Consider the following 15,574-nt stretch of genomic DNA (forward strand, 5'->3'; position numbering starts at 1 on the left):
GGTATAGAACGAGCGTGAGCTGTCGTAAGTCGTAACGTTACAGGATACACAAGAAGACGTCCCGGGTCTACTGAGAGATACTGACAATGAGAGAGAAATAAATATCCGTCCAAGATCTCTTTCGGATCTTTTACGTAAATCCCGTGCATTATATCTCGGTATTTTTATATTCTCGGTATAACTCAATATACAAATTTAATTCTGAATTACTCTGAGACGCTAATAAATATGTTGAGATTTCACAATCGCAGAATTAAATGTATTAATATTAATACAATTAAATTATCATCCTAGAAAGAATCTTGCAGATTGTTGTTTCTTTCTTTTCGTAGATAAATAATTTCTTCTTATCTTCTCTTCTTTCATATACTAAACAAATAACAAAATTCCCATAAAACTTGCAAATATTTTAACTTGCAAAAACACTTGATAATAATTCTGCATTTCAAATACACGTCTCTCTCTCCCTTTCTCTCATTTTCATTTCGAGCGCACCCTCGCGAACCGCATCCACCGCGATTGTAACGATAATTATTCTTGCAGGTATACAGACCGTGCACACAAATGGTAGTTCCTATTTACGGGCCAATTCTCGAGCCGGTACCAAGCGGCTGACGGAGGCGCACGATCGAGGGGGAACGCGCGCGCGAGCGCGAAGTAGAGACAAACGAACGAATGAACGTACGAACGGATGGGCGAACGAGCGGAAGATGATACGTTCCCGAGGACTTTCCAAGATAAGCGTGTTTTAGAACTTCCGGCGCGCGTCGCGTCGCATTCCGATCCTTATATCAGATACGCCTGCCGCCAATATATTTTTTTCCTCATTACTACATGTTGCAAGGTACATTGCAGCTTCGTGAAATGTCCAAGAGAAAAAATAAAACGTTGAACAAAAATTTCTGTACCAATTCCATAATGCTCCATCTGGACTAATTCCATCTGGATCGACATTTAGCTCGTATATAATATCCAATTAACGATTAACGAAACATTATTAAATACCGGCAATTATCACGATTAATAATGCTTACAATATAATTTTATCCGATTTCTTACGTTCAAATAATCATTTTGACTGATGAATTACGTCAAATCGGCGAGATTTAGACGACAGTCGTCACGAAATCTCGATCTTCTTCTCCGTACACGATCAAAATTCGTAGCGAGTCGCGAGTTGACGATAACTTGGCTTTAGAGGAACGGATGCGCTCTCGAAGAAGAGGAGGCGGGTGGATGGGGAGGCGGACAGGAGGTGAGAGAGGTGCCGCGGTGGAAAAGAAAAAATAACAAGTCGAGTGCGGCGGGGGGAAGGGGGAAAGGGGGAAAGGAAGGAGAGGAAAGGCGAGACGAGAGAAGGAGAAAGATCTAGTACGACGAGAAAAGGCGGACACGGCAGATGTTGCCGGCGAAAGAAACGCCGCTGGTAATGCTGATGGTATAAGCGGGAGGAAGTTGGAAGGAAGAGTAAGACGGCGAGGAAGCGGGACGAAAGGGGGTCCGGCGCATGGTACGATGGAGGGGGGGAGGTGGGTTAAAGGAGGGCTCGGGGAATCGGGACGGGGGGATAGAGAGGGAGGGAGGTGCTTCCGGCATTTAAAACCAGCCGTCGGGGGCACGGATCCTCTTTAGCCTCTCGTCGTAACTGCGGCACGCTGCGCCGAAGAAGGAAACGCTAATTTATTAAACTCGCCTCCCATTCCGCTCCTCCTGCATATCCTGCCCGCGCGAGCGCGCGCGATTAGCGTCACCGAAGGACGAGCGTGGCTGGGGCCTTTTGGCGAATTTCGGTTTTTCGCTCCTTCACGAAGTCGCCATGATCACGCGGTGATCACTGAGAAAGAAAGAGAGAGAGAGAGAGAGAGAGAGAGAGAGAGAGAGAGAGAGAGAGAGAGAGGTGCGTTCCGTATGCTCGAAGCAACGATTCTAAAGAGTACGAAGTACGCCAGGAAAATATGACTTACTATCATTTTTCTCGAATTCTTATATGTTGTAAACGCGTTGATAAAAGTATATGCGTGGAAAAAAAAATTATAGATTTGCAACAGCTTAGAACGAGACTCTCAAGAAACTTACCGTTTACCGAAAAATAAATGATTGAAATGAAAAAAAATCTTTTGGCAAATTAATTTTCGCGAGAGAGCAAAGTTATATAATTTCCGTACGATCTCAAGTAATCTTTACATCAATAGAATCACAATCTAAAATTCGATTGTAAGAAAGACATCAACATAAAAAATGAATAATTTCTTTACAAAAAGACTATCGAACAAAAGCTGTGTGCCTATTACCTAATAAAATATTTAGAAAAACAAGCCAAGAAGAATCGTTGTGAGATCAAGAGAATCCAGTAGGGCAACGCTCGCGTACTTAATCCTAATTTATCTTCGAGATTAATTGAAGATGAGCACGTCGATCTGCAGTTTTTTTCGATCGCTTCATGAAAACGCGCTCGCGACGCGGCGAAGCGTGCACGGGCGCTCGGTCTCTCGCTCGCACGCATCCGCTCCCATGTCCCCAGCATATGCAGGCCGCGCACTCCTCATATGCCGCGGTTAGAAACAATGCGAGGAAACGAGCCATCTTTTCCTGCCGCACCGGCACCGGCGCGGCACCGGCGCGGAAGAGGAGCGAGCGAGCGAGCGAGCGAGCGAGCGCTGCCCGTTACGCGAACGGCCGAACGAGCCAGGTAGCCGATCGGCTAGCCTCCGAAACTCCGAATAGTCCGAACCCTGCCAGATGCCGCGAAATTCTTGAGAATAGCGAAGGAATTCCGTGCCGCCGGAAGTCCCCGGCAACAAAACTTGAGAATTTTCCCATTGTACCGAAATTCGCGCGCGCGTCCTAAGTGTCCTAACGTTCTAGGCAGGTTCTTGAAAAGCGAGCGCCTCCCTCCTCAAGTTGAAATTGTACAAAAGTGAAGCTCCAGCGGCAACAAATAAAATATTATAATTTATTTCGAGGTTTATCGATACCGCGACAAAAAGACAGCGTCCTTAAATTGTCCTTAAATTGAAAAGGCTTGCGGTTGAGTCACAACCAGTGGGACGAGTGGGATTTTCGGGCATCGCGATAATAAATAAAAGAAAAAAGGAAGAGAAGAAAACGTTCGTCTAACGGGGGACCGACGACCGACAGCGGTAATCCCAGATTGGACGGATTCACCGGGATAATCCGAGGAAATGTGTCGTCGCCAGCGGAGCGGAAATCCTATAAATTATGGATTGTGTAATTTGTTAGACAAGAACGATTGATATCGCAGTGGCGGTTATGCGTTATGAAAACGCATTAGTCTCGTTTCGAGCGCGAGGGAACTCGGGCCTCTTCTCAATGCATAGCTGACGTGTAAGAAACTACCGTCGTGCCGAGCGTTCGGAAACAATATGAGGAAGCGAACCATCTTTTCCTGTTGCGCTCGCGTTGAATCGGAGCCGAGAAGGCGGTGTGAGCGGAGTCCGCTTGTGACGGCACGGCGCGCTCCGCTCCGCTCCGCTCAGCTCCGCTCCGGCTCCGACGTATGCGCGTTCAAGAAAATCCACTGAATATCAGTGTCAGCCGGAAACATATTATATATATAGGGTGGCAAAAAAGTGATTTACCTTTAAATCACCTTTATCAAGGTTATTAAAGATGAAAATCCTTCTATATATATTAGTTGACACTTACATATACCTACATGAATCTAATAGCGTTTTTCACTGGCAGAACTGGTGCGCACTCAGTGCACATTAAAGCCGTTATACACTGATTTAGTCTCTAATATTTAAAGTAAAATGCAAATATTTTGACTGATAAAATACTCAGTACATATTTTACCAAATAATGCAATAAAGAATATTGAGGATTTCATGATTTAACCCGATTATATTAAACATACACTTTACGTTGGTTTGTGTACGACGGCTTTAATGTGCACTGAGTGCGCACCGGCTCTGCCAGTGAAAAACGCTATTAGACCGAAAACGGCTTGTATCTTATTCGAATTATACACACATTCTGCGGTAAAGTAATAAAATCGACAACGTTAATTTCCCGATTGCCGATACAGAAAATCTGGGAATCTCGCCATCCATAATTAACGCGGGACGCGCGATCGACACGCGAGATCGCGACACGTTAATCGGCGATCCTGTACCGCGATAGCCGTGGTATTACGCAGTTTCGACGAAAAGAAACCCGATATCAGTCGTACTCGCGTCGCTGCGATCATTATGTTAGTAATACCGCCTGCTGTTACATAACGGCCGTCATATGACGATTTCAGCAATAACAAAATGCCGATGGTAACTCTGCTATCGCGAGAGTTAGGCCAGCTAGCTCGGCGCGAGTGCCATGGTCGCGATTAATTGTCGTTAATAGCAAGTTGCCGCGCCGCGCCGCGCCGCTCTATATCCACCAGACAGATTGTCTTATTCGCACCCGCTATTGCCTATAGGCAGCGTATAGGCCTATAGGCTAATCGTATAGGTACTATATAGGTAGTCGTCAATCAAGGCGCGCGCGTATGGCTGGCAGGTTCCAAGAGGAGCGCGTAAAACCCCGCGGTCCCGATTAAGCTGCATATTCCGATCCCGTTCGGCTAAACGGAGAGACGAGAACAGGAAAGACCGTCGCGTCGCCCGATAAGAATCGTTAATTCAACAACCGCCATTGTGCATCGATCGCGGCGGAGAGGCGTCGCGTAGTATCATTTAATGTTTAATTAACAGATGTACAATATACATGTAATGTGATTTACGTTTTACCGAGGCAACGCCTTGAAAAACATCGTCATGGTCGCCGAGTAATCTTGACCTAAAGACACTTTACATTGATTCTTCTTTACGTTACTCATTGAATTCACGCGTCAAAAGTTATGACTTCCTGTTGTTGTGGCGGTCGCGACAGGTATATATAAAACGACGGGGTATATAAAAAGACTATACGCTCTCTACAGTTTATACACAGACTTATTGTTAGAGAAATTAAAGATCGCACGCTGTATAATGGTGTGTCGCGCGTTGTAATAGGTATATTATATCGTACAATCGAACAATTTCAACAAATGACCTCCCGGGATCACTTCGCTATTTGACAGATACGTGAACGAATTCTTTAAATAAGAAATTATTTCGTCAAGACGTACGCGATATTTGGAAAATAACGGCTGAATTATAATATTTGATCCGCACGTTCAGAAAAACAGGAATTAGGGGCGCAGGAACGCTCCCGATCTCGACCCGGTTTCGGTCTCGAAGCAAAATATAATATAGCAAAGTATAACATAAAATTATAAAGCGACAAGAATGAACCTCCGCTATCTATCTCACAATCAGCGTTCAACTCCGGCAAGCCGAGACGAGAGGTCAAAATCAAGACGCCGCGCCGCGCCGCGCCGCAGGCTTTCATTCACGCGCGGCGCCGAATGAATTCTGCTCCGTTTTCTTGCAAGCCTCGCGTATCCTCGTTACTTTATTTCCGCTATTTCTCGCGCCGGTATCCGTCGATGCTACGATTCCTGAATCCGCCCGCCCGCGCCCGTCCATCCGCCGATCCACCCACGGTGCCCGCGCGCCGAGTGTGGGCAGTTTCCTGTACGTTGTGTGATCACGTATTCCTTTTTTTTTCTTCAACCTACACACGTCCGCGGGCGTGCGAGCCTCCATGTTGGCAAAAACGAGGCATTCCAAGAGCGGGAGAGACTTGAGAGAGAGAGAGAGAGAGAGAGAGAGAGAGAGAGAGAGAGAGAGAGAGGCACCACCATCGCGTGCGTGTCTGCGTGAGTTTAATCTGCCAACCCTTCTCATCCCTTTGCTCCCTCGTCCTTTCCTCTTGCGACTCTGGCCACGCTTGGTGATACTTGGATTCTTCCTCCCTCTCTCCCTTCCCAACCCTTTTCGCGCCATGGAAACGCCGTGTCTCTGCTCTATGTACACGTGAGGAAGTGGCGAGAATAGGAGGGCAGCAGCGGAGGGAAAGGGGAAGGGGATCGTACGTGCGTGTTTCTCGCGTGTGCGTGCGATAAAACTGACGTCACGGGGCCACGTGATCGTGCAATCGCGGTGGGGGGAGCCCATTCATAACCCGAGCAAGGACAGGCTTAAGGCCGTTTCGGACGGTGTGTTACATCGAGCTGAAGATGACAGCAAATTTTTTCTTGCTCGTTCTCTCTCTCTCTCTCTGCACAGCTACTTATCGCAAAAAATACGGACTTTTGAACGGATGATCGTCCGCGGCCTCGAGGGCCCGAAATGGCAAAATGTATGCTCGCGGACTTGAGCGGAATCGTTTCCATTACTAGATTACTTATACGGTCATTATAGCGTAGCTGGAGCTTGTCGCGAATGATATCTCGGTTCCGAGATAACGCGGGACATTTTTGCCATTCTCTCGCTGTCGCTGGTATGCTCTTATGTAAATATACAAGTATGTTTCTCCGCGATTGTACGGAAAATGGGGATGGGACAGGCGCGCGATTACCACGGACGACTGTAACTATTATAGTGTAACTTCCTCGTAAATAATATACGCGCGGTCCGCGTGTGTATACCTGTAATGCGTGCGTGCGTGCGTGCGTGCGTGCGTTTACCAAATTCCGAGGGGTTCACAACTATTGAAATCCGGTGTACAGGCCACCATGAAATCCGGCTGAAATCCGACTGAAATCCACAAAATCCTTGAAATCGTGCTGAAATCCTTGAAATTTGACTGAAATCTTTGACATCTGGTTGAAATCCCCTGAAATCCGACTAAAATCCTCTGAAATTCGATTGAAATCATTGAAATCCGACTGAAATCCGAGTAAAGTTTTATGAAATCCTTCACAAATTTTTTTCGTTATCCTGCGAAATTTTTTTTGGACTCGGTGGGTAAAACGTTTGTTTTGCGCGCCCTGCAAGACGCTGCAAGACTTTTGTGCCGCCAACGCGCTTTGCTGACACAGAAACGAACGTTCACTACGTTCAGCGCGAGCGGCACCCGGCTTTCGGCAGCGTAGCGAGCGTGGGGCGTTGTGAGCAGTTGTGAGTTGTGTAAGCCAAAGCGTTTGGTAGTTTGACTTGAGATCGTTCGTGGTGAGTAATTTTTAGAACAATGGACGCAGTGATACAGAATACTACTATCATATCAAAAGTTTTGCTATTTTAACATGTTTACATTTGTCCTTGTATTTTAGCACGTTTTAGCACGTTTTAGCACGTTTAATTGACATTCTTGGATTCTCCTCAGACGCTGATACACGACTGTTGAGTGCAATGAGGTCAAATGCCTTCCCAGTGACTGTTGACAATCCGCTTGTGTGGTATGATTGGTTTGTTCAAGATATTGACCAGAAGACGTCCTATATTCAAGACACCGTGCACATTATAACCAAGCTAAAAACAAGATTTCTAAAACCTTCAATAGTTTTGCCTATGGGTAGCCATGTTGTTTCTCCAACGCATTTAAGAATACTCATGCAGGAGGAATCCAAGCTAGAGCACGGTTTGGTTGAGTCTTATTTGAAAGCTGATGACAAGATGAATTTCAATGCTGCAGAGAAAATTATGTCAGTAAGGGTGTCACATCTATTATCTAATATACCTGGCGCTGCAGCTACGCAGATGTACCTAGAAGTTATGAGAAACATTTCTGATGCATATCTCCTAAAAAACCTAACTCCTTCTGAACGTATAAGTGCCATTTGGAAAAGTGTATTTTTTCTCCGCATCTGGAAGCGATGGCTTCAAGAAAATGGTTACAGCACAAGTAAAAATTTCTTGACTACGTATACCTATCTATGTATAGAACTTAATGCACATGCACTTGTAGCTGTAATCCGAAGACTGCGAAAAGAAGGGAGACCAGAGCTTTTCCTACCATGGATCTTCAGTTCCCAATCATGTGAAGGATTCTTCCGTGCTATGAGGTCTTTTACAACTGTTTTTAGCACAGTTGTTAACTTTGATATGCTTGATCTCTTGTACAAAATCAGGAGAATCCAACTTAAGTTACACCTTATGCAAGAGCTGTCCTCTGATGTTGTTTTTCCAAGAAACAAACCAAATTCCTCAACTTTGCCAATATGTGAACTCCCTTGTGATAAAGATATAATTAAGTCAATTCAGGAGGCTAGAGCATTTGCTATTTCTGAAGCTAGAACTCTAGGTATGAAACCAAAAATAAGTCAAAAAGTTCCTCCTCCTGTGCCTCTTCATCTCTACCATTTAAAACCTAAAGTCACTCAGGACGAGCCTATTTTGGATCTTACTGTGCCAGCAAGTAAAGAAGCAGACACTGAAGAAGACATATTGCTGGCAGATATTTCTGCTAAACAAGAAGCACAGTTGAATCTTCAAAGTCCATTTGTAAATTATGTCGACAATACTGGAAAAGAGATTGTTCTTCGCAAAACAACGCTTTGTTGGCTCCTAAGTAATGGTCACTCTAGGCTTAGTTCTGATCGTGTCCACAGGGTGAAGCAAAAAGAGGACAATTTTAATCCTGAAGGCCATGTGGAAACAATCAATAACGTATGTCACTGTGAGAATGTTCATCTGGGTGATTGGTGTGCCTTTAACGATCCCGACAATAATTGTGAACTTTTAATTGGACGGGTCTTAAGTTTTTCTTACTTAACAGGAACAGGGAAAGCTACAAACTACTCAGCTACCTTTGTACCAACAAAGGATCCTTTAAATAATGCTAAGGGTATAGGATGTTTGTGTACATGGTTTAAAATATCTGTAAGTGGTGTTCTTATTCCATCCAGAAAACAACATTCCTTCTTTAATTTGTCAAATTATATTTGTTCTTTGCCTCGCCCTTGCTCTGTAGACGGTAGTTTGAGGCTTAATGGTGATATTATGAGTAAGATCGATGAGTTTTTAGTAGCTGCCTCTAATTCTTAGTTATTGATTCCTAGTCTACTCTTGTCACCAATTTCAAAGTATTTATCAGAGATAATTAGTAAGTAAGTTTTTACTTAGTTGTTCTGCTGCATTTGTTTGACGTTAGTTAATTGCAGTGTGATTTTGTCTTTTATAGTAAATTGACATTTATTACCATGAAGTAACTAGTTTACCATGTGTTACATGTCAAAGATGTTCAGTATTTAAATTTTCAATAGATGTTTGAAGACTAAGTTTTTATTTGATTTTAACTACTTGTGATATATTTTATTCAGATGTTTAAAGACTGAAAGTATCTCTATGTTTGATTTTGCTGTTCTGCTGCTTTTATTAAACATAAGTTTAATTGCAGCGTGTTTCAGAAGTCTATGTAAATTAACACTTGTTACAATATGTAGCCAGTTCACTAATGTATAAGTTACGTATCAAAGATGTTTAGTATTTAAGTTTTTCAGTAGATGTTTAAAGATTGCAAATTTCTATTTGATTTTAACTACTTATACTATATTTTATTCAGATGATGTTTAAAGACTGAAAATGTCTCTATGTTTAGTTTTGTTGTTCTGCTGTTTTAGTTTGACATAAGTTTAATTGCAGCGTGTTTCAGAAGTCTATGTAGTAAATTAATAATTGTAAATTACTACTTGTAGTCAGTTTTCTAATGTGTAAGTTACTTCAGAAATAAAAATTAAATTTTCAAAGCTTATTGTTTAAAAGTTACCTTTATTGCCCTACTTTTTTTTTGCATTACAAAGTAATAGCTAGAGCTGTTTATTGAGTTTCTTGAGTTATCTGTTGTAGTTTTTCTACTACGAAAAATAGAAAAAACTGCAGCAGATAACTCAAGAAACTCAGTAAACAGATCCAGCCGATACTTTAGACTAAATGTCTAAAAATCCCTAGAATCCTAGAATGAAAAATGTTGCGCCAGAAGATTTTCAAAGTCTCAAACTAGTATGGTGTTGAGAATAGCAGCGTTAACGATTTCATCAAATAATGATAAGATACACATGCTTATATTGCTAAAAAAATATTTATGTACTTCTAAATAATTCTACATTCAGTTCTAATAAGATCACTTGATTTCCTTGTACACTGAATCAAATAGGAAAGCATGGAATCAAGAAATTGGACAGCAAATTGTGATGCAAATGCAATTTAGTCTGGTCCTCGGTCTGGCCTTCTACAACTCGCGCGGCTACAGATTTTGAAAGGCGCAGAAATTCGAATCACCCAGTCAGGAACAGCAGATTAAGTTTGAATTTTCATACATCAAAAAAGAAAAGGATTTTCAAAAAAAAAAAAAAAAAAAATTAACACGCAAATACAATTAAACGCATGAAAACGCTGATTTATCTCAAATAGGGATAAATTTAATGTAAAACGTTTGAAATCCTCTGAAATTCTCTTGAATTCCACTGAAATCTACTTGAATTCTTTTAAAATCCACTTGAATTCTTCTGAAATCCACTTGAATTCTTTTGAAATCCACTTGAAATCCAATGAACTCCTTGAAATCCGTTGAAATCCGCTGAAATTCGATGAAACCCGCTGAAATCCTTTTCCTCTGAAATCCGGTGTACAAATTTTTTTCTAGTTGTGAACCCTCGCCAAATACAATATCTAGCTTCTATGGAAACGATTCGCGCACGCTTTACTCCTTTTAAATTAAATGTTAGTCGAGACGCCGCGCCGCGTGGATCGGAAAATTTTCGAAAGGCAAAATTCCAAAACTTGCCGCACGCTCCAAAACTTTGATCGATGCGCAAATGATGATGCGATGAAGTTATAAAACACCCTGTAGAAGGCTGTAGAGGCGTGCCCACGCGGTTGGACAGCGCGACTGATAGCACGATGGGGGGAGGGGGAGCAGAGAGATGAGAGATCACGGGTACAAGCACCGTGTGCGACCAATGAGCCGTATCCTGCTAAACTGTTAAGAAGGAAGTGGTTCGTTGGTGCTGCTGTTGCCGCTGTTCTTTCTCCATCTGTCTATCTATCTAGCTACCGATCTATCTGTCCGTCTCTATCTCTCTGCTCTTAATCCTATCTACGCACGCTCGCCGAGAGATATACATATGTCTATTTTATTTATTTATACATCCGCGAGTCTCGATCTTTTTCGAGGTCTGACATCCTTTCCGCGCTTATTATACGCGCAACAAATTTCCTCGATGATACAAATAAATTGTAAGTCATTTTTAGATTTATGAGGATATAACATATTGCACTTATATATATATGTATACTATGTATGTAGATAAGTTTAATAAATACTTATATTGACTTTAGTTGCTGATAAGATAATAACCAAGATAATATATCAAGTGGCAATGATATCACACACACACACACACACACACACATTATACTGAGATATTGTTCAATAAATACTTACAATTAGTAAAAGAAACCGCAGTATCGGTAGAGACGAGATTTTCATTAGTACTTTCATTTTAATAGTATAAACAAAAAAAATAAGAGTGTGAGACTATAATAATACCAAGTATTATATATGAAATATCAGTGAAAAATTACCGGAAATCTTATTACTCAATGCAAGTGATTATATAATGTGACAACGATTACTATTCATTTCTTTAGCTTGGATCTCCAAAGAAATATCAAAATTATAACGTCAATTAAACGACTCAACTATCTAATATATGATAATAATCATGCAATATATTCGGTGTCCGTGAAACGCATACTGGCAGTAGTCGAGAGTAAAAAAAAAATATTATATCACTGTACTGGTATTGCGATATACGCGAATGTGATATAGGTATATAATATCGCATGCACGCAAAATAAAAAACTGTTCTGCAGACAAGTACTTACCGGTATCTTGCTGCTTTTCAGGAAGTCCAACAACGCTTCAAGAGCTCCCAAGGTTGACGCCTGAACGTAAACTCCTCGTTCAGCTAGTCGAATGTTTCCTAGAGCACTCGACAATTCCTTTCCTATTTCTTCTTTCACAACGTCTATTTCATCTGGTTTTTGTGCAACTTGCAGATTTAATCCTATATGCAAATATCAACTCGTGTTATTCGTTTTATTCTTAAGAACAAATATTTGGAAAAAAAATATATATATGTATGTTATATATATTACAAAGCAAAAGAATTAATCTTATTGATTTTTTTACAAGTAGATTACATACCAGCAATGGCCTTTTCCAAATCTTTAGCAGCAACTTTCACTCCTTGAGCTGCCTTAACTTCACGATATTCGATATATGCATTCTGGAATAAAAAAATATATGATGCCATAAATATTATATTCTAAAATCAAGTATGTAGGGAGTGGGATATCGCGTGGCTTTGTGTAGGAAAGGCGGACTCATAATTGCCGAGTCTCGAGATCCTTTATCCTAGAGAGATTTTTAATTCGTAATCTTCGTAAACTTAAGGTTTAGGAAAATCTGACAGAAATCTTTCCTTGCTTTCCTCCAGTTAAAAATTGTACACATAGCTGACAACCACGTCATATAAAACGTTGTTGTAAATGTTCGTAAAGAGGAAGAAGATCGATGCTTTAGAATAGGCCAAGATCCACCCAGAGTTGTAAAGACAATGTTGATTGATTTATTGATTGATGGTACGCAAGGAATAGTATAATAATTATGATGATATTTTATCATCTTAGAGTGCAAAACACTGAAAGATTACCTTAACTCGCAATTCCTTTAACGGCTGCGGCATAAGAAGCGAGCGAATTTGTGTTACGATAGGTCCGTCCGTACCAGCGATGATGACTGTATCACCTTCTCTTAACGTGCCATTGACTAGAATACAGTCTATCGTAGTACCAAGTCCAGGCAATGCTTTGACTTCTAAGACGGTAGCCTGTAGCTCTTCGCTGTACATCAATCTTTTAGCCAGAGGACCCTGACAGGCATCAACTATTAATGCCAACAGATTGCCCATACCTTCGCCTGTATATAATACAGTGAGGTGTAAAAAGAATTCAGATATTCCCAAATGTTATGCTTCTATCTATTAGGTCTGTACATTTGTATGTTGTTATTACCTGTTATAGCACTGGTAGGAACTAACGACACGTATTCTCTCGGATCTGGATTTTCGTAATACACTGCCGCATTCAGACCTTGCTCAGCAAACTGTACAATGATATCCTTCGACCGCCTCTCAAATTCTCGCTGAGTATTAGATTCTTGATTCTTCACTATATCTTGAACATCCTTACGATTCATGGTCTGCCAATCGTACAATCTGAAAAAATTAAATTGTCACGACTTTTATAATGCAACTTTATAACGCAGCTAATATCATGACGTAGAATGCAAATTAATCAATCGCAAATATCTCAGAGTTATTAATTATTGTACATAATGCGAAATTACCTGTCGATTTTATTGAGAGCGACAACAAAAGGACATTTTTTTGCTTTCAATAAATTGATACTCTCTATAGTTTGCGGTTCCAACCCATGCATAATGTCTACGACTAAAATTGCTATATCGCAAAGAGAAGACCCTCTGCTCCTGAGATTACTAAACGATTCGTGACCAGGTGTGTCTATGATCAAGAGACCAGGAATTTTAAATTTCTTGTCAGCAAACTAGAAGCAAAAAGATAATTGTTAAAGTACGTTAAGTACGTCAAGTACGTTGCGATATAATCAGAAATCCAATATTTGAAGATTCAGATCTCAAGTGAACACTTACGCCCTTTACATGCTTCGTTGATTCTTGGATAGCTTCAATCGGCACATTAGTAGCACCAATTTGTTGAGTTATACCACCAGCTTCTCCGTCTTGTACATTCGTTCTTCTCAATTTGTCCAGGATTTTCGTTTTGCCAGTATCGACGTGTCCCAAAACACAGACAACGGCGGCCCTCAGATTATCCAAAGATTTTTTCTTCTCTGCCTCTATACGACGATTCTGAATTCGTTCCCTTGCACGTTCCTTTTTACGTGCGGCATCTGGCATTTTATCCTCCACTTCGCTATCTTCGTCGCTCTCGTCTTCGGATTCAGATTCACTTCCGCTTTCGCTCTCTGTATCGCTTTCGGATGATCCTTTCTTTTCTGGTTCAGCCGAGGTTGGAACTTTTTGACCAAATTTCTTCACTTTTTCAGGTGTCTTAAGAATATCGTCTGATTTATCTGAAATTAATTAAGATTCGAGTACTTCAATGTATCATTATACAGTGTAATAAGTCTCTGGACGGCATATAATTCTACAATCTATATATAAAGCAATACCTTCCTCTTCCTGTTCATCATCAGTAGTCTCAGCATCCCACGAATCCTTAACATCGTCTTCTTCCTTCTTTTCCTTTACTTCCTGTACCGGTTCATCTACTATTTCTACTTGTACTTGAGCCGCGGATGTTTCATTATCCTCAATCTTTTCTTCCTCTTTCTTCTCTACACTAACTTGTTGCTTCATTTTATTTGGCCTAATTCGTGTTCCTAAAATAATTGCAATAATGAATACTGTGACTTTAATTTTTCTGCAAATATTGTGCAAAAAATATGTACAACACCTGGTCTAGGTTTTTTCTCTCCAACATCTGGCAAATCAAAACCTTGAGCTTTAAGTGCCTCGAGCATCGCTTGTGCCCTAGCTCTGTCTTGTTTTTGTTTCGTTGTTAAGAATTTTCCTTCTGCCTTCAATCTCTCTTTTCGTTGTTTTTCTTTCAATTTCTTCTTTTCTTTACGCTCCTGTTCAAGTCGCAATTGCTCCAATCTTGCCTGCTCTCGCAATTCTTCCTGCCGTATCCTTTCTTCTTCTTCACGCTTCAATCTTTCTTCTTCTTCTTTCAATTTTTTCAAAGCTTCCTGCATAGCGGCAATAGTTTTCTTTCCAGGCCCTTTACCTATCGCAAAAGTCTATTATTAGAAATGCATTCGTATAGATTCGAAAAACAATCATCCAAGCGATATATGTTGGTAACTAAAATTACCTTTTTCTTTAGTTTCTTCCTTGCCACCTTTCTTCTTTTTCTTCTTTGTACCATCTTCAGTCTCAGCAACGTCACCATCGGCTTCTACGCTATCCTGATCCTTCTTCGCTGATATAACTTTATCATTTTTCTTTTCTTCAGAAGCTGCAGTTTCGTCATCCTCTTTCTTGTTGCCACCTTCCTTTGCAGTTTCCTATTATAATGAAAATTAAATAATACATCTCATTAGTAAGAAATACATTAATAATAAATTCATTTTTAAGCAAAAAAATTTTACATAAAAAGCATTTGCGTAGCGAACAAATTATATCATTGTTATCTTTCTCACCGCTTTTTTCTGAGCTAACTTCTTTTGCTTCTCCCTTTCTTTCTTCTCTTTTTTCTTTTGTGCCGCCGTTTTTACAGTACCAACTTCAACGTCCCTGTCAGTATTGTTTAATTCTGATTCTACAATATTATTGTCCGTAGTTTCGTCAGTATCGTCTTTGATATCGTTCTTTTCAGTCTTTTTCTTATCCTTCTTCCCTTTCTTCTTTTTATCTTCATTGTCGATCTTTTGCTCGTTCGGTTCTGTTTTATCTTCAACTTTATTATCCGTAGCTTCGGGTTTCTCTCCAGAATATTCCAATGCCAACTCTGCCAATACTTGTTCAATGTCTTCGTCGCTGTCATTGCGCTTTCTCCTGCCTATTGCAAATCACAAATATAATTACAAATATTTTTCTAACAATATTTAAACGATTTGTTTAAATTTGGGTGGTCTTTTCGAAC

The 15,574-nt window shown here is 40.7% G+C and overlaps 2 protein-coding genes across 3 annotated transcripts in view; one reads left to right on the forward strand and one right to left on the reverse strand.

Moving 5' to 3' along the window:
* Window positions 1–15,574, reverse strand: part of Eif5b (eukaryotic translation initiation factor 5B) — a 35,967-nt gene that overhangs the window by 19,694 nt on the left and 699 nt on the right. Inside the window, exons 2-11 of the mRNA XM_077424890.1 lie at window positions 15,132–15,490; window positions 14,804–14,996; window positions 14,384–14,716; window positions 14,100–14,309; window positions 13,558–14,000; window positions 13,234–13,451; window positions 12,900–13,102; window positions 12,539–12,804; window positions 12,031–12,112; window positions 11,709–11,890 (exon numbers count right to left, since the gene is read on the reverse strand). Coding sequence (XP_077281016.1) covers window positions 11,709–11,890; window positions 12,031–12,112; window positions 12,539–12,804; window positions 12,900–13,102; window positions 13,234–13,451; window positions 13,558–14,000; window positions 14,100–14,309; window positions 14,384–14,716; window positions 14,804–14,996; window positions 15,132–15,490 — 2,489 coding nt within the window. The remainder of the gene's footprint in view (window positions 1–11,708; window positions 11,891–12,030; window positions 12,113–12,538; window positions 12,805–12,899; window positions 13,103–13,233; window positions 13,452–13,557; window positions 14,001–14,099; window positions 14,310–14,383; window positions 14,717–14,803; window positions 14,997–15,131; window positions 15,491–15,574) is intronic.
* Window positions 6,573–10,468, forward strand: LOC143907863 (uncharacterized). 2 transcript variants are annotated; one of them, XM_077424903.1, is made up of 2 exons: window positions 6,573–8,524; window positions 8,599–10,468. In XM_077424903.1, the coding sequence occupies exons 1-2, from the start codon at window positions 7,233–7,235 to the stop codon at window positions 8,657–8,659; spliced, it is 1,353 nt and encodes a 450-aa protein (XP_077281029.1). In that variant the 5' UTR covers window positions 6,573–7,232; the 3' UTR covers window positions 8,660–10,468. The 2 variants fall into 2 exon arrangements, with proteins under 2 accessions (XP_077281029.1, XP_077281028.1); XM_077424902.1 differs by having other exon boundaries at window positions 6,573–7,052; window positions 7,207–10,468.

The sequence above is a fragment of the Temnothorax americanus genome, unplaced genomic scaffold, assembly GCF_048541705.1.
Source record: "Temnothorax americanus isolate GAGA-0224 unplaced genomic scaffold, ASM4854170v1 Scaffold9, whole genome shotgun sequence".
Classification (NCBI taxonomy): domain Eukaryota; kingdom Metazoa; phylum Arthropoda; class Insecta; order Hymenoptera; family Formicidae; genus Temnothorax; species Temnothorax americanus.

What these genes read in the sequence shown, in the direction of transcription:
- LOC143907863 (XM_077424902.1), top strand. Translation starts at nt 7,233, where the DNA reads ATGAGGTCAAATGCCTTCCCAGTGACTGTTGACAATCCGCTTGTGTGG.